This window comes from Diospyros lotus, chromosome 1, assembly GCF_014633365.1.
Source record: "Diospyros lotus cultivar Yz01 chromosome 1, ASM1463336v1, whole genome shotgun sequence".
Lineage (NCBI taxonomy): Eukaryota > Viridiplantae > Streptophyta > Magnoliopsida > Ericales > Ebenaceae > Diospyros > Diospyros lotus.
In genome coordinates, this window is record NC_068338.1 from 10,430,643 (window position 1) to 10,457,608 (window position 26,966).

The 26,966-nt window shown below is 38.6% G+C and overlaps 1 protein-coding gene across 1 annotated transcript in view; it reads left to right on the top strand.

Annotated features, from left to right (window-relative positions):
* Positions 1-16,051, top strand: part of LOC127806537 (uncharacterized) — a 62,130-nt gene extending 46,079 nt beyond the window's left edge. The window contains exons 6-7 of the mRNA XM_052343904.1: positions 15,483-15,581; positions 15,684-16,051. Coding sequence (XP_052199864.1) covers positions 15,483-15,581; positions 15,684-15,824 — 240 coding nt within the window. The 3' untranslated portion in view covers positions 15,825-16,051. The remainder of the gene's footprint in view (positions 1-15,482; positions 15,582-15,683) is intronic.
* The last annotated feature ends 10,915 nt before the right edge of the window (positions 16,052-26,966 follow it).

Sequence of the window (26,966 nt, forward strand, 5' to 3'; positions counted from 1 at the left end):
GGTTGCTCCATTGACATAATAAAGACCTTCTTTTCCTTCAGCATTGCCAATCATCTTCCCCAAAGTTAGGTCCTAAAAACCACAACGAAATGGAAGAAATGTGACTTTACAATTCATATCCTTTGTTAGCTTATTGATGGACAACCAACAGGTTACACTTCAAATTAGGTACATATAGAATAGATTTTAAATGCAGGCTAGCTATATATACCTATCCTTCTCCTTTAGCATATAGGACACTATCCCATTAGCCATTGTCACAGTTATAACCTGTGAGAGCCCCCTTTATCGGATATCTTGTTAATGCAGGAAATCAGAGGGAAGTCCCACGAGAGGATAGTAGAAAAGCATAATTCTACCATGTATATTTATTGGACAACAACCTAGCTCAGCAAAAACATGATATATACATAGTTAAATAGTGAAGGTGACAACATCATAGCCTAACTATGAAACGTAAGAAGAAAACCCTAACTTTTAATATGTATATACCACTTAATTAAATTCATTAATTATACACCTATATATATATACAAATACAATGGGCTATGGGCTCTAACATAGGATTAACCCTAGACTATAACCATATAACTCAACACTCCCCCTCAAGCTAGAGCATATATATTATATGTACCAAACTTGTTACAAATATACTCAATTCGAGGACCCTTGAGAGACTTAGTGAATACATCTGCTAACTGGTCATTGGAATTGACAAAATCTGTAGTAATACAGTCAGATAAAATATTCTCTCGAATAAAGTGACAATCTATCTCGATATGTTTGGTCCTCTCATGAAAAACTGGATTGGAAGCAATATGTAATGTAACTTGATTGTCACAAATTAATCTCATCTTTGATATCTCCCCAAACTTGAGCTCCTGAAGCAATTGTTTTAACCAGATAAATTCACAAGTTGCCAAAGCCATAGCACGATATTCTGCTTCTGCACTCAACCTAGCAACAACCTCATGCTTCTTACTTTTCCAAGATACTAGGTTTTCTCTAACCAGAACACAATATCCTGAAGTAGACCGTCTATCAGAAGGAGAAACTACCCAATCAGCATCAGAATATCCGACTACTTGAGTATGATCTCTATTCTCATACAATACTCCTCTACTTGGAGCTCCCTTAATATACCTGAGAATTCGGACTACCACATCCCAGTAGCTATTGCGAGGAGATTGTTAAAACTGACTGACAACATTGACTGAGAAAGAAATATCTGGGCGAGTGATAGTGAGATAATTAAGTTTTCCGATTAGTCTGCGGTATCTTCCAGGATTAGCAAGAGGCTCCCCCTGTCCTGGTAAGAGCTTTACATTAGGGTCCATAGGAGAATCTATAGGTTTACAATCAAGCATCCCAGTTTCTTCCAGAATATCTAACACATACTTTCGTTGAGAGATAACAAAGCCAGAATTGGATTGAGCAACTTCTATGTCAAGAAAGTATTTAAGTAACCCCAAGTCCTTAGTTTGAAAATGATGGAAAAGATGTTTCTTTAACTGAATAATACCATCCTGATTATCACCTGTAATAACAATATCATCCGTATAGACAACCAAGTATATACCTCTCCCCTATGATGTGTGTTTATAAAAAACCGAATGATCAGACTCACCACGAGTCATACCAAAGTCTTGAATGACAACACTGAAACGACCAAACCAGGCTTGAGGAGACTGCTTCAACCCATATAGTGAGCGATAGAGTTTACAAACCTGCCCAGACTCCCCCTGAGCAACAAACCCAGGAGCTTGCTTCATATAAATCTCTTCCTGAAGCTCACCATGTAAGAAGGCATTCTTAATGTCCAGTTGATATAACGGCCAGTGGCGCATAGCTGCTATAGAGAGAAACAAACGCACAGAGAACATCTTAGCAACAGGGGAAAAAGTGTCACCATAGTCAAGACCATAAATCTGAGTATACCCTTTGGCAACCAAACGGGCCTTAAGGCGATCCACCTGCCCATCAGGACCCACCTTGATAGTATAGATCCACCAACAACCGACATGAGATTTCCCTGGAATAAAGGAACCAAATCCCAAGTACCATTGGAATGCAAAGCAATCATCTCATCCACCATTGCTTGTCGCCACCTCGGATCAGAAAGTGCCTCACTAATAGTCTTAGGTACTGAAACAAATGATAAGGAAGACACAAAAGCACAAAAAGGAGATGAGAGACGGTGATAGCTAAGAAAATTATAAATGGGGTGAGAATTGCGAGAAGAACGGATACCTTTCCGAAGGGCAATAGGAAGCAGATCCTCAGAAGGCAGGACTGCAACAGGTGGAGAGACTGGAGCAAGATGTGAGGCAGCAGGAGTTGTTGAAGTAGTAGGAGATACGGGAGAAGGCGCAAGAACATGTCCACTGGGAGGAGACTGAGGCTGATGACGCCGATGATAAACCTGCAATGGGGTACAAGAAGGAACAAGGAGAATAAGAGTAGGAGGACTCGCGGGAAGAGGGATTGCCTTAGAAATGGGTTGACATTCGGAATGAGGCGAAGAGTAAAAAAGAGACGACTCAAAGAAGGTAACATCCGCCGAAAGAAAATAACTGCGAGTGGCAGGAGAATAACACTGATAACACTTCTAAAGGCAAGAGTAACCAAGAAAAATGCACTTGATGGACCGAGCAGACAATTTATCTTAACTGGGAGACAAGTTATGGACAAAGCAAGTGCAACCAAAGATACGGGGAGGAAGAATATATAATGGTTGATCAGGAAACAAGAGAGAGCGAGGAATCTGGTGTTGAAGAACCGATGAGGGCATCCTGTTAATGAGATAGCAAGCAGCAAGGACAGCTTCAACCCAAAAGCAAAAAGGGATATGATGATGTAGAAGAAGAGTGCGAGCAGTTTCAATCAAATGTCTGTTTTTACGCTCAACAACCCCATTTTGCTATGGTGTATATGCACAAGACGACTGATACAAGATCCTCTAAGAAGACAGAAAGGTAGTAAAGGGAATAGAAAAATACTCAGGGGCATTGTCACTGCGTAATACTTGGACAGAGGTATGAAATTGCATTTTGATTTCAGCACAAAAGATTCAAAAATTGAGAATAACTCAGAACAATTTTTCATTAAATATAACCATGTGCAACGAGAATAATCGTCGATAAACGTTACAAAATATTGAAAACCCAAAACAGACACGACACGACTAGGACCCCAAACATCAGAATGAACTAAAGCAAATGGGGACACAGCCTGATTATTGACATGCTTTAGAAAAGAAGTGCGAGACTGTTTTCCAAGTTGACAAGACTCACAATGAAAAGACGACAAACTAGATAAATTAGGGACCATCTTCTGAAACTTAGCCAAACTAGGATGTCCCAAACGATTGTGGAGAAGAGCAGGAGACTTAGTCACCGAGCAAGCAACAGGTGATGCAGGAAGGTTGAGATGATAGAGACCCTGCGACTCACATCCGATGCCAATCATCTATCCCGTACCGCGATCCTGGATAGTAACAGAATGATCATCAAAGGTGATAGAACAATTTAAGGCACATGTAAGTTTACTAACAGAGACAAGATTAAAGGGACAATGAGGAAGATAAAGAACATAATCTAAAGGCAAAGAAGGTAAGGGTTTGGCAGTGCCAACAGCTTTAGCAACCGCTTTGGACCCATTGGCTAATGTTACAGAAGGTAAAGAAATAGAATTAGTAAAATGAGAGAACAAATGGGGATTACCAGAGATATGGTTAGAAGCACTTGAGTCCAGGACCCATGGTCCCAAAGAGGATGACTAAGCGAGACAGGCAGTGGAATCACCAAAGTGGGTGATAGAAGCAACTGTGGATGAGGTTTGCTGGGACGTCTTGAGATACTCATCATAGTCAGCCCCATTGAGAAGGACAGATTGCGGTGGATGACCATCAAAGGAGTCAGATCAAGAACCATCAGCATGAGCAACATTAACATGAGGAGGGCGGCCGTGCAACTTATAACACTGTTCCTTAGTATGCCCCTACTTGTGACAGTAGTTACACTTGGGGCGTTTGCCTCGATTACCACAATCTCCTCCCTGTTCGCCACTACTCGAACTTGTGAAGCCATGATTGAATGATCACCTGCAGAAGATGGAGGTACTGTAGGTACAGATGAAACCCGAAGAAGATGAGAATACACTTCATCCATAGTACGTACAGTAGGACTAGCAAGAATCTGATCACGAACAGGAGTAAGCTTAGGACCAATGGCAGCAAGAGTACACACCATGAAGAACTTATCCCGCTGAGCTAGATTCTTTGCAGCAGTCTTACCAGCAGGTAACAGAGAGTTAAATTCAGCTTTAATAGAGGCTATCCGACCAAGAAAATCAGGAAGAGTCAAACCCTGTTGTCGTAAACTGAGCAGATTAAACACCACCTGAATACAGGCATTGAATGCCATTAGTATATAACGCCTTGGCTTGAGCCCACAATTCATAGCACGTGGTATAGTTAGTATAGATTGGATGAAGAAAGGGATCAATTGATTGCCACAGGAGACTGCATAACAGAGCATCAGCTCTCTGTCACTCAGGTTTATTTGTGGTCACAATCTCGGCCTTGGTAGTTAGATGATTCTGTAAACCTTAACCCGTACACCATAGTTCAACTGCCTTAGACCATGAGATATAATTGGAACTGCCTATCAATTTCTCAGTAGCAATGGCTGGAGAGGGAGACAAAATACCAGAGGAGCCAGATTTATTGGTACCAGCCATGTTGGACAAAAAGGAGCCCTACAAGATCAATAGTTCTGAAACAAAAGGGTTAAATAAGCCAAAAAAGAAAGGCTGGATGATCCAGCATAAAGAATGAGGTGTGGAGGCGCGCTAGAGCGACAACAGATGGCAGATGCCAGTGATTGGCGGCTGCGGATGGCAACGGATGGTGACGAAACCACAGGGGCTGGGATGGACTGAAACAGGCGAGTCCAATGGTGAAGACGGCGTTGCGATTGGAGCACTGGTCAGAGAGATCGAAGAAAAAACGTCTCCGTGAACAGTGCGAGAGAGGCGACTCGTGGCGGTGACAACGGCGACGTTCCTTCAGGGGTCAACAGATCGGAGGCCGGCGAACTCAACGGCAGTGGTGTGCGTGATCGGTGGCTGGACAGTGAAGACCCGCTGCTAACTAGTAGCGCGAGCGGCGGAAACGCAGTAGGTGGTGGCACAGCAAGCTGCGGCGGTCGGTGGTGACGCGATCGACGGTGGTCCTCTGTGATGTGGGAGGCGGTGGCTAGGGTTTGTATTTTGGCTTTGATACCATGTGAAACTTTAGAAGAAAACCCTAACTTTTAATATGTATATACCACTTAGTTAAATTCATTGACTGTACACCTATATATATATATATACAAATACAATGGGCCATGGGCCATGGGCTCTAACATAGGATTAACCCTAGACTATAATCATATAACTCAACACTAACATTTAACATAACACAAAGACATATAAACACAGCACTAAGGGGTAACAAACACCCTCCAACAAGCAAAAGTTGCAAGACACCCCCAAGACTCGATGGCTGGGACTGCCCTGTATACTCTACTACCTGAGAACTCAGATACTGCCACCCTCGCCCTCGATTTTAGTCTTCTCTTTATCTGAAATGATGTAAAGCAAGGGCGAGTCACAAGATTCAGCAAGCATAAAGAACAAAAGGGTAATAGAGCTGAGGGAATAACCCGAACCACCCACACGACACGTGCACATTCATAACATGAACTTCAAACCATGCAGTAAACGCATAAATATACATGCACATAATGGTCCTTGGGGCCCATATAAGACACACCGGCATCCAAATCCCTGAATCCAGACATGTTTGCTACCATGATCTGGCAAGCAAATCAACATGAGTTGTTGCTCCAAATCTGCACCATGTGCTCAAGTCCTCATACCAACACACCGAGCCAAAGCTCCCACAAAATAAATCAAGCTGAAGCTCCCATACCAATATACCGAGCCGAAGCTCCCTTAAGATGGTCCTCCCGTCACCCGAGGCTGTAGATGTACATCTAGCGAATAAATTCGCCGCACGCTCTGAAACCATACAATGCAACATATAAGAAATGTAATGGTATAGTAAGCATAAACGTGATACCATAGCCCCCATAAGCTAGGAATCAGGCCACGCTTCGCCTACGTAATAATACACACACAATGTAATGCTCATGCACAACCACACCTTAGTCATTCTAACATGCCCGTGCCCAAGCATCCATAGTATGTGGCCTCCCAATGATACAAACCCGAGCCCTAACTTCACATTGATATAATTAAAGGTAGCAAAATCACAAGCAGGGCAGGGTCAGTCGACAACTCTAGGACAACAATCGACAATTTGTGTCTTAGGGGCAAAACGATCGACAACTTGCTCGAGTCGGTCAATAGTTCCCTCCCACAACACCAAACGGTAGACAACTCGAATGCCCAGCAACCCATCCAGCATACGAAGACATAACAAAACACCAACCAACCAACTATCCTCCCAACTAGAACCTTCCCCAACAAGGTAAGGCATCATTCCACAAGTATTGAGAGGTGATACAAGCCCTTCTCGGACAAATGGAACAAGAGTTACAAGGACTTCTCAAAACAAGGCTCAATTGAACAACTTATGAATTTGGAAGCTAGAAGAAGATATATCAAAGCCAGACCAAGGTTAGGAGCTTACAAAAGAGGGTTAAGAACTTGCCTAAACCAGAGGAGGAATTTCCTTAAGCTGCTGCCTCCTGCTTCTCTTCCTTTTCTTCTTCTTTTCTTCCTCTCAATCTCTCTCAGCCGATTACCTCTTCCTCTTTTTCTCTTTTCTTCTCTATATTTATACAACTCCTTAGATGTTGTAGGAATGTCCTAGCACAAGCCAAAGTCTTCTAGAAGGCACCCATCGAGCTCCACCACTGCATGACCAACTTGAAAGTGGTCTGGGAATCTGAACTCTGTAACAAACAATTGACAATCTCAATGTAATCTATCGATAGTTTCATCAATCGATCGACAGTTTCAATGCTATCTGTCAACAGTTGCTGCTTACAACCACCTCACCTTCTTACACACTACAAACATACACCAAATATACTTAAGTGCCACAAAAATCCGAACCCTGATAATGGGTCATTACAAATCCTCTCCCCTTAAAAGAATTTGGTCTTCCAAATTCATATCTGGTCACTCAAACAACTGGGGTAGATGTGCTTCATTTCCTCTTCCAGCTCCCATGTAGCCTCGTCCAATCCGTGGCATTGCCATTGAACCTTCATGTAAGGAATAGATTGATTCTTGAGTACCTTCTCCTTGCGGTCCAAAATACAAATAGGCATCTCATCAAAGGTTACATCCTCTTTAATGCCCAAGAGTCGGTAGTCAATGATGGGCTGTGTTAGGATTTGCATGAGTTAGCATCAATTCTCGAAGAGGATTTTAAATGTAGTTAGAAATAAGTTTGTATTTTATGTTTTATGAGTTTAAAATGTAACGGAACTAACTTCTTTAGAGTTAGTACCAGTAGTCCTTTTATTTCTTTATATTTGCATTTAGGTCCTTGATTTGTAACCGCCTCTATCTCTTATAAATAGAGGCGGATAGGCTCTGGGCAGGTGTTCCAACATTCATATTTCTGAATCATCTTGCACGGGTTATAGAGAGTATTGAGAGAGAGCCTTGCTTGGTCCTTGTATTCTCAGAGGGAGGCTATTGATTCATAGCCAGTTGTGTGAGAAGGAGTGCTGTAATCTTGATTGCTTTCTAGTGGATTTCTAAAAGGCTTCAGCAGTCTGGATGTAGGGCATATTCATGCTTAAACCAAGATAAGTCTCTTGTCTCATTTATCTTTCTGTTATTGCTTTGTTTTTCTTCCAACTTGTGTAATTCTATTTCTAGTTCTATCGGGTGAGTGTTGGTTGTGAGAAAGTGGGGTTTCTTGTGTGGTGTTAGGTCTTATATTCAACAATTTGGTATCAGAGCCTAGGATTACACACAATTACTTTTAGGATTCATCCAAGAACCCTTAGAACAGTCTTAGAAACCTAAGAAAATGGCTCTGTTCCGATCTGCATCTAGATACAATATAGAAAAATTTAATGGCTCCAACGATTTTTCTTTATGGAAAATAAAGATGCTAGCCCTCCTCGGTAATCTTGGATTAAAGGATGCGCTCAAAGAAGAATCTAGGGATAAGGATAAAGTAGGGGATGGGATTAAAACTCTCTCGGCAGAACAGAGAGCGAACATAGAAGATAAGGCTTTTAATACCCTGATTCTTAGCTTAGGAGATAAGGTATTAAGGGAAGTGTCTAAGATGACTACAGTCTTAGAAATCTGAAAAAAATTGGATAGTCTTTATCTAACTAAAAACCTTATCGAGTCGGTTATATCTAAAGACTAAATTCTTTACATTTAGAATGAAAGAAAATCAAAAGCTGCAAGATCATATAGATGAGTTTAATAAACTTTGCCTAGATCTAGAAAACATCAATGTTAAATATGATGATGAAGATAGCGCATTAGTTTTATTACACTCTTTGCTTCGGTCATATGAGCACTTTGTTGATATTCTACAACATGGCAGAGATAAATTGTCTTTAGAAGATGTAACAGGGGCCCTAAATTCAAAAGACTTGAGGCATAACCAGGAAAAAAAATCTTCCCATGGTGATGTTCTGATTGCTAGATCTAGGAGCTTTAAAAGGACTCTAAAGATATAAACAAATCTAGATCTAAGTCAAGAAATGAGAGGGGTCCAGTTAAGTGTTATCATTGCCAAGAAGAAGGGCATTTTAAGAGAAATTGTCCAAAAAGGAAGAAAGATTTCAAGGAGAAAAATGTCTCGGATGGTGGAGCTTCAGTGTGTGAGTTTGGCTATGATAGTTTTGATGCACTAACAATGTGAGAACTCGGTGAAGGAAATGTGGATCATGGACTCCGGTTGTTCTTTCCACATGACACCCGATAGACATTGGTTTGTAAATTACTTGGCAATTGATGGGGGCAAGGTTCTTCTAGGAAATGATCATGAGTGTAAGGTCCTAGGAGTAGGAGATGTAAGGCTTAAAATACATGACAACACCTATATGACCCTTCAAGCTGTAAGACACATCCTAGAATTAAAGAGAAACTTAATCTCTCTTGTTGAATTAATTAAGAATGGCTATAGTTTTAAGGGAGAGGGAGATACACTTATGGTATCTAAAGGATCCATAGTGTGTGTGAAGGCAAACCAGCAGAATAGGATATATGTTTTACAAGTTGCTGGGATAAATTGAGAAGCAACAGTGGCAGGCAATAAGGCAGCTACAACTTGAAGATTGTGGCACCTTAGGATAGCTCACATTAGTGAGCTTGGCCTTAAAGAACTAGCCAAGCAAGGGATGTTAAAGAGGGAACAAGTGGCAGGTCTAGAGAAGTGTGAATCCTGCATATATGGAAAGGCCACTAAGGTAAAATTTAATAAAACAACTATTCACTCATCAAAGGGACCCCTAGATTATATTCATAACGATTTATGGGGACTTGCCCATACTGTTACTTATGGTGGAGTTAGGTATTTTTTTTCCATAATTGATGACTTCTCAAGAATGGTAGGGATTTATGTTTTGAAAACAAAAGAACATACTTTTGAGGCATTCAAAACATGGAAAACCATGATAGAAAACCAAAGGGGAAGGAAGATAAAGACCGTTAGGACTGACAATGGTCTTGAATTCTGCAACAAAAAGTTCACAGACCTATGTAAAGATAATGGGATAGTTAGGCATTTGACTGCTCTAGGAAATCCTAGACAAAATGGCCTTGTCGAGAGGATGAATAGGACTCTCCTAGAGAGAGAGTTAGGTGTATGCTATTTCATGCAAACCTCTCAAAGGCATTTTGGGGAGAAGCTGTGAACACTGCAACCTATGTGTTAAATCGATCTCCATCTGCTGCCATAGAATTTAAGACTCCCTACGAGAAATGGATAGGTCATAAACCTAGCCTAAAACACCTAAGGGTATTCGGGTGTATTGCATATGCTCATATAAAATAAGGAAAGATGGAACCTAGGGCACATAAATGTATTTTCATAGGATATCCAGCCAGGGTAAAAGGGTAAGCTATGGAGTCTAGAACTTGAAAACCAAAGGATTATAGTTACAAGGGATGTCATCTTTGAGGAGAAATTTGTAGCTAAGGGACTGCATGATAATGGTATTAAGGAGCCATCATCTACAATAGAAAATGTAGACATAGAATGGCAGGAAAACATACCTAGTACAGAAGCATCTGGCTCTCAAAGCCGGGGTTTGGATCAGGAAGTAGATCTAGAGGAGCCCATAGCTGACCAAGACTTTGACCCACAGGAAGAAAGAAATGAGGGATCAGATGCAGAAGATGTTCCAAATCAGCATAGGTATAATGTTACCCGGGATAGGCAGAAAAGACAGTCAAAACCCCCTAAGAGATATGGCTTTTTCAAACCTGGTTTCCTATGCACTTACAAGTGCATTAGAGGTTGTGGGTGAGAAACCTCAAACGTATGAGGAAGGAATAGCCTCAAAGGATTTAATGAAGTGGATTGAGGCTATGAAATCTGAAATCAATTCTCTAAGGAAGAATGAGACCTGGACCTTAGTTGACAGGCCTAAGGGATAAAGAATAGTGGGCTGTAAATGGCTCTACAAAATAAAGGAAGGAGCTGGGAAGGATTCTAAACCTAGATATAAAGCTAGGGTGGTTGCAAGAGGCTTTACCCAGGTTGCAGGAGTGGATTATAATGAGGTTTTTTCCCCTGTGGTAAGGCACCCCTCAATCAGAATACTCCTTGTAATGACAACCCATATGAACCTTGTGCTGGAACAAATGGATGTCACGATTGCTTTCTTACATGGAGAATTAGATGAAAAGATTCTCATCATGGAGCAGCCAAAGGGGTTCAAATCTAAAGGAAAAATAGAGAAAGTATGTCTTCTTAAGAAATCCTTATGTGGACTAAAACAATCACCACGACAATGGTATAAAAGATTTGACACTTTTATGATTGAACATGGGTTTGTTAGGAGTTCATATGATTGTTGTGTATACTTTAAGCAAGTATCAAACAACATATTCTTGTACATCCTATTATATGTTGATGATATGTTGATTGCAAGTCAATCATGGGATGAAATCTAGCAGTTAAAGCTTGGACTTAAAGTCAACATTTGAAATGAAAGACTTAGGAGAAGCAAGGAAGATATTGGGAATTGAAATTAAGAGGGATAATAAGATAAGAACCCTAGGATTGTCACAAAAAATTATCTAGGGAAATTAATCCAAAGATTTGGGATGGCTGAAGCAAGGGCTGGCAGCACTCCGTTTGCCCAGCATTTCAAGTTATCTGCAAGTCAATCTCCCATAAATGAGCAAGATAAGGCATAAATGAGAGATGTTCCATACTCTAGTAGGAAGCCTGATGTACAACTTGGTTTGTACTCGGCCAGATCTTGCCTATGCAATGAGTGTGGTTAGTTGGTTTATAGCAAATCCAAAGAAGGCACATTGGGGAGCAGTTAAGTGGATGTTCAAATACCCAAGAGGATCATTAGGTACAGGTATAGTTTATGGTGGAGCAGGAAAAGAAATAGAAGCCAAGATCCTAGGATACTCCGATGCAAACTATGCAGTGGATCAAGATAGGAGAAGATCAACTGCAGGCCATGTCTTCAAGATTTGGGATGTCATAGTGAGTTGGAAGGCAAGTTTACAACATGTTGTAACCTTATCAACTACTGAGGCAGAAAATATTGCCCTAACAGAGGCAATAAAGGAGGTTATGTGGTTAAAAGGGATTCTAAGAGAATTGCTAGGAAGGGAGGTAGTTACAACCCTAAAATGTGATAGCCAAAGTGCCATTCACCTAGCTAGAAACCAGGCACACCATGAACGCACAAAATATATTGATGTTCGATTGCATTTTATTCGAAAAATTCTTGACAGGAAAGAGTTGAAGCTGGAAAAGGTGACAACAGATGACAATGCAACAGATATGTTCACTAAGGCTGTTCCAACAATCAAGATGAAGCACTACATGAAGCTACTCAACATAGCTTAAGGAAGTCTAAGCAATTAAGCTTAGAAGGAAGTTGAAAGATGGAAGAAAGGAAGCAAAAGCAGAATCTGGAAGACTGGAGATTGAAGGCTCAACTATGCAAATGGTGGAGAAAATTGTTAGGATTTGCATGAGTTAGCATCAATTCTCGGTAGAGGATTTTAAATGTAGTTAGAAATAAGTTTGTATTTTATGTTTTATGAGTTTAAAATGTAACGGAACTAACTTCTTTAGAGTTAGTACCAGTAGTCCTTTTATTTCTTTATATTTGCATTTAAGTCCTTGATTTGTAACTGCCTTTATCTCTTATAAATAGAGGCGGATAGGCTCTGTGTAGGTATTCCAACATTCATATTTCTGAATCATCTTGCACGGGTTATAGAGAGTATTGAGAGAGAGCCGTGCTCGGTCCTTGTATTCTCGGAGGGAGGCTATTGATTCATAGCTAGTTGTGTGAGAAGGAGTGTTGTAATCTTGATTGCTTTCTAGTGGATTTCTAAAAGGCTTCGGCAGTCTGGATGTAGGGCATATTCATGCCTAAACCAAGATAAGTCTCTTGTCTCATTTATCTTTTTGTTATTGCTTTGTTTTTCTTCTAACTTGTGTAATTCTATTCTAGTTCTATCGGGTGAGTGTTGGTTGTGAGAAAGTGGGGTTTCTTGTGTGGTGTTAGGTCCTATATTCAACAGGCTAGGGGTCTAGCATATACTTCCGTAGCATAGAGACGTGAAAAACGTCATGCACACCTGGCTAGCTGTGGGGGCAGCCCAGAATCGGCCCAAACAGTAGCACTGGAACAGTAACGAAACTTCATAAGTTTTAGGATCCTACTTCATGTTTGATTAGGGCTTTATTTTTATTAGGATTATAGTTGAATTTTATTTACAAGTATTAGATGGATTAGTCAAATTTTATAAATATACCTAGAAGATAGGGGTTGTAATTAGTTTTATTATTTAATAAATTCCAGCAAACTAGTTCGGTTTTTTTCAGCAAGCAGCTTCAGTTCTTGCGCTAGTTAAGAATCCAGCTTTGGTTGTTGAAGTTTGTACTCTCAAGGGTATTTGAAATTTATTTTTTCAAGGGTTTCTTTGTGTGTTTTCTTTACACACGCGCTACACTCTGTGTCACGCACTCATGATTTACATGCTAAGATCACTAGACAACTTGAGGCAAATAATGCCTTGTGAGGGCGAGTTTTTCTCCCATAAGGGGAGAATGATAATGATATAAGATTATTTATTTTATTTTTCTTTTATATTGTATTTTAGATGGTATAATTGGTTTAGGCTTTGTTGAATTGTTAACTATCATCTCATTTAAAAGTTTAAATTGTTAGATAAAGGGTTAATTTTATCTTTTATATTATCTTTTTTTACTCTCAACGTGCCCTCTCACGTTTGGCCAAACTTCATTGCATAACTTGTTCGAACATGTGCAACAATATAATGATAGGGTTAGCAGTAAGGTTTGAACTCAAGACCTTTTGCCTACTCTGACACCATGTTGAATTGTTAACCACAATCTCATCTAAAAACTTAAATTGTAAGATAGAGGGTTAACTTTATCTTTTATATTATAATTTTACTCTCAAGATAAATTGTAACATGATAAAGCCTGTTGATTATAAAAGATAATTTTATATTAGAGGGTTTAGGGTTTAGGGTTTATCATGTTACAATTTATCTTGAGATAATTTTATATTAGAGGGTTAAATTGTAACATGATAAACCTGCCTAATAGATAGCAAGATAAAGCCTGTTGATTATAGTTTGAATATAGTTTTGTAATCATGTTATAGTTTGGATTAGATTTTGCCTATAAATAGGCAAATGAGGTATTCTGTAAGTCACTACTTTTGATTATTGAATAACAAAGCTATTGATTTCCTCTCCAGATTATTCTCTCTCGGGCCCTTTGTTAGCTTCTTAAGCTTCTTCTCTTCTTCCCCCAATTTCTTTTTGTCCCTCAATCTTTCTCAATTTCTAATTGTAAAGATTATCCCTCGCAAAACAACCCTCTAATTGTTAGGGTAAGAAATCGCGAAATCAGTATATAAAATTAAACGAACACCAAACTGAAAAACAAGAACAGTAAAACTCCCTGTTGATGCTCGGCAATGGAGAAGAAGAAGGTGGATTTGCAAGGCTCAGCGTTGATCGGTCTGACACCCACAAAAGGTAACCCAAAATTGGTTCCAAGCATAGCCCAAGAACCGCATTCAATCGACACCCAAAACAGCCTCAAATCAAAAAACCCACAACCGAGAATAGCACATCCACACAAGGACGAAGAAACCCCACCAAGGAGAACACACTTCTCACTCTCATCTCTCTCTCTTTCTTCTCGCATTTTCTGCACATTCGACGCCGCCTATTTCCCCGATATAAAGATAAAGATAAAGATAACCTCCCAAGAACCAGATAGAGATCTCCAAGGATAAGGATAACCATCGGGTTATCCGATAGGTTGAGATAAGATAGGGGAAGAGACCAAACCTGCGTTGGAATCGGCCAATGAAGAATAGATGCAGCAATCTTCAATAGAATAAAGAGACTAGGTCAAGACAAGGTATATATATGTGGGCTTTTACATAAGGTACTGTGGGCTTAGACAAATGGGCTTGGTCCTTGATTTGAGCAGTTGGGCCAAGCCCAACTTTCCTCAAACTCAAGGTAAATGTGCTTGGGCCATCTTTTTGCCCGGCCACCTCTTTGTGGGATTGGACCTCTCAAAAAATTATCAATCCTGGGCTGAGACCTATGATAGATAACTTATCCGACCAATGTTTACTGATTGTTCCAAATTATTCCCCTTTTGAGAACTTACACTTCGAACACTTGATATTGCTCCCATACGATATTGTTGTTCTTTGATCATTTGAAGAAGTATACACATTTTCTACTTCAGAATTTGCAGAAGAATGACATGCAGATGTGTTTAAGCAAAAGCAAGCCTAATTTACTATCAAATTAACTACTTTCCTGACTGTTCAGTTGTATGATGTACTACCAAGTGAGGACAAAATGTAAAACAATGGAGATAACAAAATTCACTCTGTTTCTATATCTAAAGAAATTGGAGTTGCTGTTGGATTGTCTTGTGACCTTTAAGAACTCAAATGAACTACCAGCCAAGTATCACTGGTTCGTACCCATCTGTTTATACCGGATTTTGTGGCAGAAAAGGAAGTGAATGTGTTGGCTGGAAAATTTTATGAAAATATTCATTATCTGAACTTGTGTTTGACCTCAATTGAGTTCTAAAAGTAATTTTCTGTTGTGATTATAAATGGCCTTTATATCTCCAATGTAACATTAGATTGGAAATGTTGATAGCCCGATGAATTTATTTACTTTTCTTTTGCCTAAGTAGTTTCTTCTGCATTGGTCAGAATAAGCCAGCGGGCCGAATCTTGGAGCTCTGTATTCTTCACATGGCAATGTCTGAAATATCAGTGGTTGGAACAAGGCACCAAATAGTCATCAATGAGGTTCTCTTTTTCTTCCATTTTCCGTAAAGGGCTATTGTTTCCCCCTTCTTTACTGTGTTCCCCTTTATGATGTGGATCAACTGCTTGTGGATATTTATGAAGGCTGTTGATCTTGCGAAACGCTTCTGCGATGGTGCAGCCCCTCGCGTTATCAATGGTTGCCTCGGGACGTTTGTCAAGGATGTTGGTGAAAATGGTATCATAGCTCTGGGGTCCGAAAATAAGCAGGCACTGTTGAGCTAATCTGGGATATGATGATGTAATCCAAGGTATGGAGTTAGCTCTGACGCTGGAGAATCTCAACAAGAGCCTCCTTCTCTTGGACACACGGGGAGGGAGATGAGATTCAGATCTCTTTAAAAGTAGAGGAAAAAATTTCTTTTTATCTTTATATGTATGATGGTGCAAGTACATTTATTGACATGCTTGGTCTGCTAGAAATAGAATTGATGGGGAATTTTATATGTTAATCATGTAAAGAAATTTCTAAATGCAACCCGGTGGGGGGCTAAGGCTACTAAAAAATGAATAGCAGAATAGGGCCGGTGATGGTTGACACGGGCGGATTTAAAATTCAAAATATATATATTATATTTATTTTAAAATATATATATATAATTAAAAATATTTATTCCCCCCGCGTGCGAGAATCTGAAATGCCGTCCGTCCCTCCCTCCCAGCCAATTAAAATTTAAAGCTTTCCCAAACTCCTACATTCCCATTAAACTCTCTCCTACCCCACCCATTGTCTCCTTCATCCTTCGGCCAAAATTTGAAAGCGCAAACCATTTTTTTAAATCTTTTTTTCTTTTTATTCTCTCACCAATGCATCTATAAATCATTGATTTTATAAAATATAATTGTCTGATCTTGGATCTGATCGTATTTTCATCGCGAAAGTGACCCCAATCTATAAACAAGTAAGTCTTTTAAAATTTTCAACTATTATTCTTACTTTTTCAGTACAGATTCATAATATATATATATATGTGTGTGTGTGATTTGAGTTTAGCATTTCTTTATGTGAATTATAATAATTTATTTTTTATTTAGATATGAAAAAATTTCTCATAAAAAGATTAAGGTTAGAGCAAAATTTAATTTTTGAAGCAAGTGAGGATCGAGAACATTCTAAGTATAAGCATGTTGATTTAGACAATCTTGAAGTAGATCTAGGATTACGAAAAAATATTTCTAATTATCATCGTAATAAAAGAGATGAAATTTGACGAACCTATTTATTAAGATGTCTATGTCAACCACGAGGGCACCACTTTCCACAAAAAAATAAGGAAATGAAAGGCGTCGTTTTCAACCAGAATGGTTTGATGAGTTCAACAATTGGTTAGAGTATAGCATTAAAAAATATGCTACATTTTGTTTGTGTTGCTATCTTATGAGAGAGTATGTTAGCGAGCAATGCATTAGAGGTGAATCTTTTGTTTTAGAGGGGTTCAAAAATTGAAAGAAAAAAAGATAGACTTCAAAAGCATGTAGAAGGCCCCACGAGTGCTTACAATCATGCTTGGAGCAAATGTCAAGCTTTAATGAATCAAATGTAACATATTGAAACTCTTTATTCTAGACAATCCAAACAACCTCAAAAGAAGTATCGAATTCGTTTGACTGCAACAGTAGACTGTGTTCGATTTTTTTTGCGTTAGGGATTGGCATTTTGTGGTCACAATGAGTCCAAAAGTTTATTAAATCAAGATAATTTTTTAGAACTTCCGAAATTTCTTGCTAATCACAATGAAAGTATCCACAATGTTGTGTTAAAGAATGCTCCAAAAAATCTTAAAGTAACAGCTCATGATATCCAAAAAGAAATTGTGAATGCAGTAGTAACTGAAACTACTAATGCAATAATTCATCTATATTCATTATTTTACTCATCAACTTGAGTTGGCTCTTGTAGTAGTTACAAAAAGTCATACTTAAATTGCTATTCTTTTCAATTTTCTTACTAATGTTGTGAATGTTGTTGGAGGTTCATGTAAGTGTCGAGATATTTTAAGAGAAAAGCAAGCAAATAGTCATTGAAGCATTGAGTAATGGGAAAATTAAAAGTGGACGTAGTTTAAATCAAGAAAGTAGTCTCCAAATACCTGGTGATACACGATGGGGATCACATTATGGTACATTGATGAACTTGATTATTTTATATTCCTTTGTTTTTTATGTACTGGAAATTGTTGAAGAAGATGGTACAAGTTCAGAGCAAAGAGACGAAGCTTGTGCTTTATTGAGTTTAATTCAATCTTTTGAATTTATATTCAACTTACATTTGATGAAAAAAGTCTTGGGCATTACAAATGAGTTGTCACAAGCATTGCAAAGAAAATATCAAGATATTGTAAATGCCATGACATTGGTTAAATTATCCAAACAACGTTTACAAACAATAAGGGATGATGGATAAGAATTGTTACTTGATGAGCTTTCTCTTTTTGTGAAAAACATAAGATTGTAATTCCGAATATGGATGATGTTTATGTTGTTCCAGGGCGCTTAAGGCGTAATGCTGAACATCATACTAATATGCATCATTACAGAGTTGAACTTTTTTATTAGGTGATAGATAAACAACTTCATGAGCTCAACAATCGTTTCACAGAGACAAATACTAAGTTACTTCTTTGTGTGGCATGTTTGAATCCAAATAATTTTTTTCATGCTTTTGACAAGGATAAGTTGGTTCGTCTTACTAAGTTTTATTCATTAGAATTTTCTGAAGTTGATCTTATGGCACTTAAGAATCAGTTGGAGACTTATATAATTGATGTGCGGTCTAATAATGGATTTTTGGAAGTTAATGGGATTGGTGGTCTTGCAAAGAAATTAGTCTAAACGAAAAAGAATGTTGTATATCCATTGGTGTATATGCTAGTGAAGTTAGCTTTAATTCTTCATGTTGCTACTGCAACCATTGAAAGAGCTTTCTCAACCATGAATCTCATTAAAAATCATTTGCGCAGTTGAATTGGTGATCAATGTATGGATGATTGTTTGGTTACTTATATTGAGAAGGAAACATTTGATACAATTGATAATGAAAAAATCATGTAGTGGTTTCAAAATATGAAGACTCGGCTAGAGCATCTATGATTTGCTGAAGACTTAAATATAAGTACAATATTATTTATTTATTTTTATAATTCTTGTTTGAGCCTTGTTTTCATCTTTGAGAGAACTTATAACTGAGAATATTATTTTTCAGACCCTCTCGTATTTTGCAACATCTTGTATTTTCCTAGCTTGTCTTGCTAGAAGACCTACTTTACTTATAGGAGGTTTTTGTGATACCTAACTTTGCTAGAGGGCTTGTTTGTTTAAGCAAAAGGATTGTATCTTCCTAGCTTACTGCTAGAGAGCCTATCCGGTGTGATAGGAGAGTTATAGTGTTTTGCTTGAAAATCCTTAATGAGGAACTAAGGTAGTGGACTAGGCTTAGTTAAACCGAACCATTATAAATCATTGTGTTCTTTTATGCTTGCAATCTTTACTTATTTATCTTTTCAAAATATTTCTTTTGCTTAACTTGACTCATACATTTAAACCTTTCATTAAAAAAGATTTCATATTTTTCATTCTTAGGTTCTCCATTGTCAAAACGAGATTGTCTATATTCAATTGATATCTCATCGTGCCATTTAAAGGTCTTGAGGTTTAACGAAGTTGAGGTCTTCATAGATGACATCTCCTTTTCAATTAAAAGAATTTTTAATATACCAATTCACCAATCTTAGTTTCCTCAAGTGTTCTTTGTTTAGGTCCCCTTGTGTCCCAGCAACAAGATGACACGATGATTAATGCTCCATTGATTAATGGTTAATTTTGTAAAAATTTTGTTATAATTATACCCTTCTTTTGATCTTAAAAATGGTTTAAATTAGATATTAATATATATTTTATGGTTATATGCAAATTTAAATTGAAAGATGAATGAAATGAAGTTCTAAAGTAAATAATAATAATATATAAAATTATATATAATATATATACATCATTATATGCATGCATGTAATATATATATATATATAATATAATCTAATATATATATGTGCCATGTGTAATACATATATATAATATATAATTTATTAATAACATTAAATTATTTTTATTTTTTTTAGGCATGAAGAATTCAAGCCCATGAAGACTTCCAAGTCCATGAAGAATTCAAATCCATGAAGAAATCAAACCTATGAAGAAATCAAACCCATGAAAAATTAAAGTCCATGAAGAATTCAAGCCCATGAAGAATTAAGGCCCAATTTGAGCAACCCATAGAAGATATTATTTGGAGAAGGCCCAAGGATTATTTTTAATCCTAATAAAGATTAAAAACCAATTTATAGAAATCTATTTTTATTTTTTATGTGAGAGCTTTATTAGGTGTGTTTTTTAGCTAAAATCCATTTAACTATTAGGTGGATATTATAGCTAAAATCCATTTAACTTTATGAGTGCTTTATTAGGTATGTATTTTAGCTAAAATCCATTTAATATTAGGTGTGTATTATAACTAAAATCCATTTAACTTTAAGTGTGTGAGTGCCCATTAGATATAATTATGTCTAATTGAATAATTGAAATTGTGTGGTTTGTATTGCATCTTGTGGCCTATAAATAGCTCACTTGATTGCATTTGTAAGTGTGATTATTATTCTTGAATAAAAGTTTAGTTGTTTCCTTATAATTCTCTCTTTGAGAATTGTTCTTGTTCTTTCTCATTTTCTTTAGTACTTTCTCTTATAATCTTACTTTTTTCTTTCTTCTTTTAAATTCTTATGTCATTTATTATTACTTTATTATTCATCGCCTAAATAGCCGGTTAATTTGTGCTTTTAAATTTCTGCAATTTTAATTCTTGTCATTTAATTATTCACCGCCTAAATGGCCGGTTAGTTTATGCCTTTAAATTTCTGCAATTTTAATTCTTGTCATTTAATTATCCACCGCCTAAATGGCCGGTTAGTTTATGCCTTTAAATTTCTTGTCATTTAAATTCTGTTATTTAAATTACGTCATTAAATTTATGTCAATTAACTTTCAAATAAAAATGAGTAGTTAAATCTAATCTTGGGTTAAGGCAAGGACAGTGTCCAACGCCAATGATTCCCAAAGAAAGCTGCGCTTTAAATAAGTAACATTAATTTAAATTTCAGTATGAGTGTGTATTAATTATTAAAAAATCACTAGGTTTGGATTGGAGCGTAAGCCTAACTTAGAGCTTTCATGCCATGTATGAGAGTTACTAGAACTGGAAACGCTATCATACCTAAACCCAGATGATTAATTTAGTTGTTTTGTGTATTAATTGCAATTGGATTTATGGTGGTTGCTTAAATTAGAATCTCGCATATCATGTATGGGGATTGCTTAACCTAGAACTATCATCATCTCTAATTGCATTTAATAACAAACCCTCATATCTAAATTAAATTAATGTTGCTAATTTTTTATGCTAAAATTTGGGAATCAACTGGTTGGTACTGAAATTGTCTTAACTCAAGCACTATCCAAATTCATATTTTTACGTTTAATGTTTATTTCAATTTCTGCCTTACTTTATTTTCTAGTATCTGTTGTCTAAAAAAAAAACTCATAAAAAAACCTTGTTGCCAATTTGTCCAAATGCGTGTGCGTGTGTGTGACATTCTTTTTCTTTTGCCATAAATAAATCTCTCAGTGGACGACCTGGATTCATCTAGAAAATATAAATTTAAATTTGGACTACAACTGCACTCGTATACTGGCGAGTATAAACCTCTCACTAAAATAAAAAAAAATATAAAAGTTTTATTATGATTTGTTCTTATTATGTTTTAATTGCAGGGTGAGAGTGTAGTCATCCATCTGATCAGGAAATTAAGATGGCCCTTGATGATATTGGGGAGAACAAGGCTCTTGGGTCGGATGGGTACTCTTCCGGGTTTTTTAAGAAGGCATGGTGCATTGTGAGTCATCATTTCTGCCAGGCAGTTAAGGAGTTCTTAAACTCGAGTTCGCTGTTGAAGCAAATTAACCATACAATAATTGTGCTGGTGCCTAAATCTTCCCATGTGCTGATGATTTTAGGCCTATCTCATGTTGCAATGTTTTGTATAAGGTTATCTCTAAAATCTTGGCTTCTAGGATGACCCAATTTCTTGTCTCTATTGTGGACTAAGCTCAACCAGCATTTGTTGAGGGGAGGAGCATTTCTGGCAATATCCATCTTGCCCAAGAATTGCTGAGAAAGTATTGCTGCAAGAGAGTTTCCCCCAGATGTCTGATTAAGGTGGACTTGAGTAAGGCTTATAACTATATAAATTGGAGTTTCATTGAGCAAGTGTAGCTAGGCCTTAGCTTTCACTCTCAGTTTGTGTCTTGGATCATGGAGTGCATTTCTACGCCTTCTTATTCCATCATTGTGAATGGAGAATTATGCAGGTATTTCAAAGGAGCTAAGGGTCTTAAATAGGGCGATCCTATCTCCCCTTTTATATTTGTGTTATGTATGGAATACATTTCTAGAGCTTTAAACTGTGTTTCGAGGTAGCTGGACTTTAACTTCCATCCTAAGTGTAGTAAGTTGTGTATGTCTCACCTTGTGTTTGCTAATGATATTTTGCTCATGTCTAGAGGGGATCCCATTTCGATTTTGATGCTTATGGATTGTCTGAAGGAGTTCGCTGCTATTTCGGGGCTGGTTGCTAACCTGAGGAAGTCCAGCATTTTCACTACAAGGATTAATGACCAAGAGTTGTAGGATATTCTTAGTATCACAGGGTTCCAAAGGGGGCAGTATGCCTTTCCGTTACTTGGGGTTACCATTAGCGACTCAGAAGCTGAGAGTGAGCTTTTATGCTCCTTTTATTGATAAAATTTTGGAGAGTATTAGTTCATGGATAGCTTCATCCTTGTCATATGTCGGGAGAGTTGAGCTTATTCAGGCTGTTTTGCAAGGAACTGAGTGTTTCTAGCTTTCGATTCTTAATGTCCCTTGTGCGGTTATTGAAAACATTTCCAGAATGTGTAGGCTATTTTTGTGGAATTCCAATGTCTCTTTGGTTCCTTGGTGAGCCGTTTGTTTACCGAAGCATGAAGAAGGGTGTAACGACCCACTCCCACTTACGGGCGCCACCGGTAAATAATCGACCAGATTACTCACCCGACAACCACAACTGAAAGGTTGGACTATGTTTCAACAAGAAACGCCCTAGGTGGGAACTAGGCTTCGTCCTTCCCTTCGCTCCACTTAGGAATCGGTCCCAACTCAAATAAGAAAAATCCAGCGGACCAAGACCTGAAACCCGAGTGAGCTTCACCTCTCTTCAGCTCACCCCATAGCAAGCCAGAGATGACCCAGGCACAAGGCTAGCATACAAACACTTCGCTGAGTATTGGGGATTTATGAGAGCATACCTTGCTGATCTTGACTCGGTCCGAATTTGGCTTTACCGACTATGCCACATTCAACAAGCAATCTCACAATCATCTATTACACTATGATGATTACACAATTAAATACATTTAAGCCCAATAACACAGACATTTACTCACAAGGGTATACATACACCATGCCCCCCTGGCTACATACAAGCAATATTAAAAAAAAAAAATACATAACTCGGGCAACTCAGCTAGTTGCCACAACGGCCTCCCGGCGCCATCCCTGCTTGCATCCGGACTTGCATCATCTACACATGAGGTAAAACCTCATGAGTCATAAAGACTCAGTAAGGGTGCAATGCATGTAAATATGAATATAATCATGTTTATGTATGCCAATGCATGCAAATGAGGCTAGGTCCACTCATCCTCACAACCCACTAAGGTTTGAGGCATCAACCTATCAGCCCCCACCACACTAGTCCTCCATATGGCCACAGGTCCACTAGTTCTTGTATCACACAAGATATAACCACTACATGCCAATGCAACATAAAAACATTATCAAACATATTTACCGACTTGCAAAGCCACCTCCACATGGGGCCGTCCCTTACCTGGCTCGAAGCCTCATCTCTGCCTCGGCCCGAATTCCTAGCCCGAACCTCTAGTTCCTCTAGGATTATCGCCTCCCCGTCGAACCTCATCCAATCTGGAAGGAAAAATCGGTAAATCGCCCACATCGATGTTGCCTCCTTGACTGCTATCTCATGCCTAAAATCTCCTTCTCGAGCTTCCGGAATGCTCCACGAGCCTCAAAATAATTTCCAGAACTTTTCTGGAATTTTCTGGAATTTTTCTCCTATTTTTTCCAGATTTTCTTTATTTCTTTTTTTTTTTCTATTTTCTTTTATTTCCTTCTTTCTTCTCCTGATTTCTTCTTCCTGCGCGCGATGGGCTACTGTTCCTCCTTCTTCGCGCAAGGCAGCCGCCACCCACGCCTGGCTCGCCGACCGCCGTTGCCACCCGCGGCCACAGGCTGGCACCACCTCTGCCGCGATCCGCTGCCACCGGAACCAGCCTCCTCGTGCGCCTCAGCCGCTGCCATCGCTCGCTCGCTTCGTTGTTTGCAGCAACTGCGCGCTACCATGGCCGCGCCTGGCTGCTGCAACAGCAGCTTCACGCTGCCATGGTCGCGCCTCCGGCCATCTCCGACGATTCCTCGCGCCACTACGCTTGCTGTCGGCCTCCCGCGTGCATCCCCCAACGTTGCCTAGTTGCTGCAACAGTAACGAAGCTACAGGCATTCCGCTCGTCGCTGCCTCGATCGACGCCGCTGCAACCGGTCAGCACGCCACCGCTTCAGGTCGCTTCCAACCAGCCATCTCTCGCTCCCGATCTCGCTCCATCTCTCTTGCAATGCCTCAGCCCAGCTCTGCCTCTCCCTCCTCTGATTCGGCAATCAAATGGCAGCCATGGCCGCTGCCTTCGGCTAGCACTTCCGGCCAGCTATCGATCGCTCCAAGCTCTCACTCTCCCTCGCGCTTTGCTTCACTCAGCCAGGAGCTCTCTCCCTCTCTACCTCTCGCGATCTCCTCCCCTGTTCTCGGCTCCTCCCTCTCTCTCTCTGATTTGAATTTCAGAGACCACGGTACTGTTGGAAGCTTGGTGCCCACGCATATACATATATATACATATATTTACACAATAAACCCTTGAATCCTCCATAATTCCACTTAAGAACCCTTAATTTCACTTAGGAATTCTTAATAATATCATTTGGGCTCTCTTAGCCTAATTTAATTACCTTTAAGCCACACCAAGACTTGACTTCTCAAAAATTAATTGCCGACACTTACTCGGGAATATCGATTTCGTCCCTACGCCTGCACGGGACCTTTATTCGACATGAAAACACTTAAGGGTAGCCTTACATTGAAAATCGAACCACCCCTAGGGTTCCCTCAGCTTCCCGAAAGTCCCCTGCGACCATTCGGTATTGGCACCCACTCGGGTTTATACAGAATTTATTCCGAAAATTATTCCCGGTCGGACCGCTTCCAACGTCATTAATCTCATCTCGAGACGCTCATCAATCTCTTGCCCTCTTCCCTGGACATCCAAGTCCCGAGGCACTCCCAACCGCCAATTGGGTAATTTTATTAATTAATTACTCGAAATTTACTCTTGGGCTTCCCGGGCCACCCGGGATCCTTTCAAAAATAATCAAAATTATTTATTTTCAATACCATGTAATACCGGGTATTACAGAGGGCTTGGCTTTATAGACCTTAGAAGTTGGAATATTGGGTTGATGTTCAAGATTTTATGGAATATTCATGCCAAGAAGGACTCACTATGGGTGAAGTGGATCGGCCATCAATATTTAGGCTCAAAGTCCATTTGGGTGAGGAAGCATAGAAATGATGACTCCCATTTATTCAAAAGGCTTTTGAGTATCACTAATTCCCTATTATAGAATGGAAGATCCTAGGCTGGTGCCTTATCGATCTTATATGGTTGGACTAAAAATGGGTCTCTATTTTCTAAGGCTACGTATGATTATTTCAAGCCAAGGGGTAGAGAGTTAAATGAGCTTTTGTTGTATGGAAGTGTATGGAAGTCCAATCTTGTGCCCAAGCAGGTTTTTCATATTATGGATGTGTGCCATATCAAAGCTTCTCACCAAAGACAAATTGATGTTCCTGGACATCGATAGAACATGTTCCATGTGCGGGGCAACTGAGGAGTCATTGGGGCATTTGTTCTTTCAATGTCAAGTTAGTTCGCCCATTTGGAGAGCAATTCGGGGATGGTTGGGCCTCACTCGTGCAATGTCTATTGTCCCTAGGGAGTTAAAGTATATTCAATGAGAAGGTAAAATGACCTCATGGCAAAGTAGAGTTAAGCGGATGGCCCTGGCTGCCACTGTTTACCATATTTGGGTTGTTAGAAATCGGGTTGTATTTGAGAATGAGAAACCCTATGTTGAGATCATGATCTTAGGATTAAAACTTTTGTATACAGAGTTATATTTTCTTTGTATTCCTATGTTTTAGTCCAGTATGAATCTCTAGCTCAGAGCCATTAATTTTTGGTTCTCCATTATGCCTTGGGTATGCTCGGTGTTTACTTTACATTTTGATCTTAATACATATTTACATTCTGATAAAAAAAAAATCATTAGGAGATATATACAAAAAATAGTTTTATTAAAATTATGTTTTGTTAAATATCAAAATTCACAATAGGTTAATTAGAGCAATTTGACTCAACACTTGCTAGTAGATTGAGCCTTTCTTGGGCCAGTGGATTAGTTCAATCCCGGACGACCACCTTTTCTTTCAAATTTTGCAGACCGGATGGGAAGCCCAAGGGGTGCTTTGTGTTCTTCTAGCTCCTTCCTAAGTTTTTTCACAAAAAATAAATTTTAATTATTATATTCCAAGAACAATAACAAGAAAATTAGAATGGATGGAGAGAGAAATGATAAGACGAGTTTGGTTGAGAATTTAGAGGTTTTGACCTAAGACCCAACAAAATTTGAATAATTGCATTACAACCTTGGAAAAAATAAACTGATGAATCGATAACCCTTATTAGTTACTAACAATTTAATGGCTGAAATTTAAACCATTCGATTAAATAACCCATATCTCCTTTAGTGATACCATGTTGGTATCGTAAAAGCCCTTTAAATATAGAAATAGTATTTTGACATTTAATTATGTTACTTTTATTTTAGTGAATTATATTTTGGGTCACATAAATAAATGTAAATATAAAATTGTTGTTTAGAATATTATAAATAATTATCTAAATAGCATTGTTGATTTAAAAATGTATATACAAGCTTTAATGACAAAACAGATTACGCTGAAATGAACGGCGGAGATCGCGTGATGGGAACCCGAAAATAAGGAGAGAAAAAGGGTAGGTTGGCGGTTTTAAAAAAGAAAAAAGAAAAAGGAAAAAAAAAACAAATGCTTGGACGGCGTTAGGGTTTTT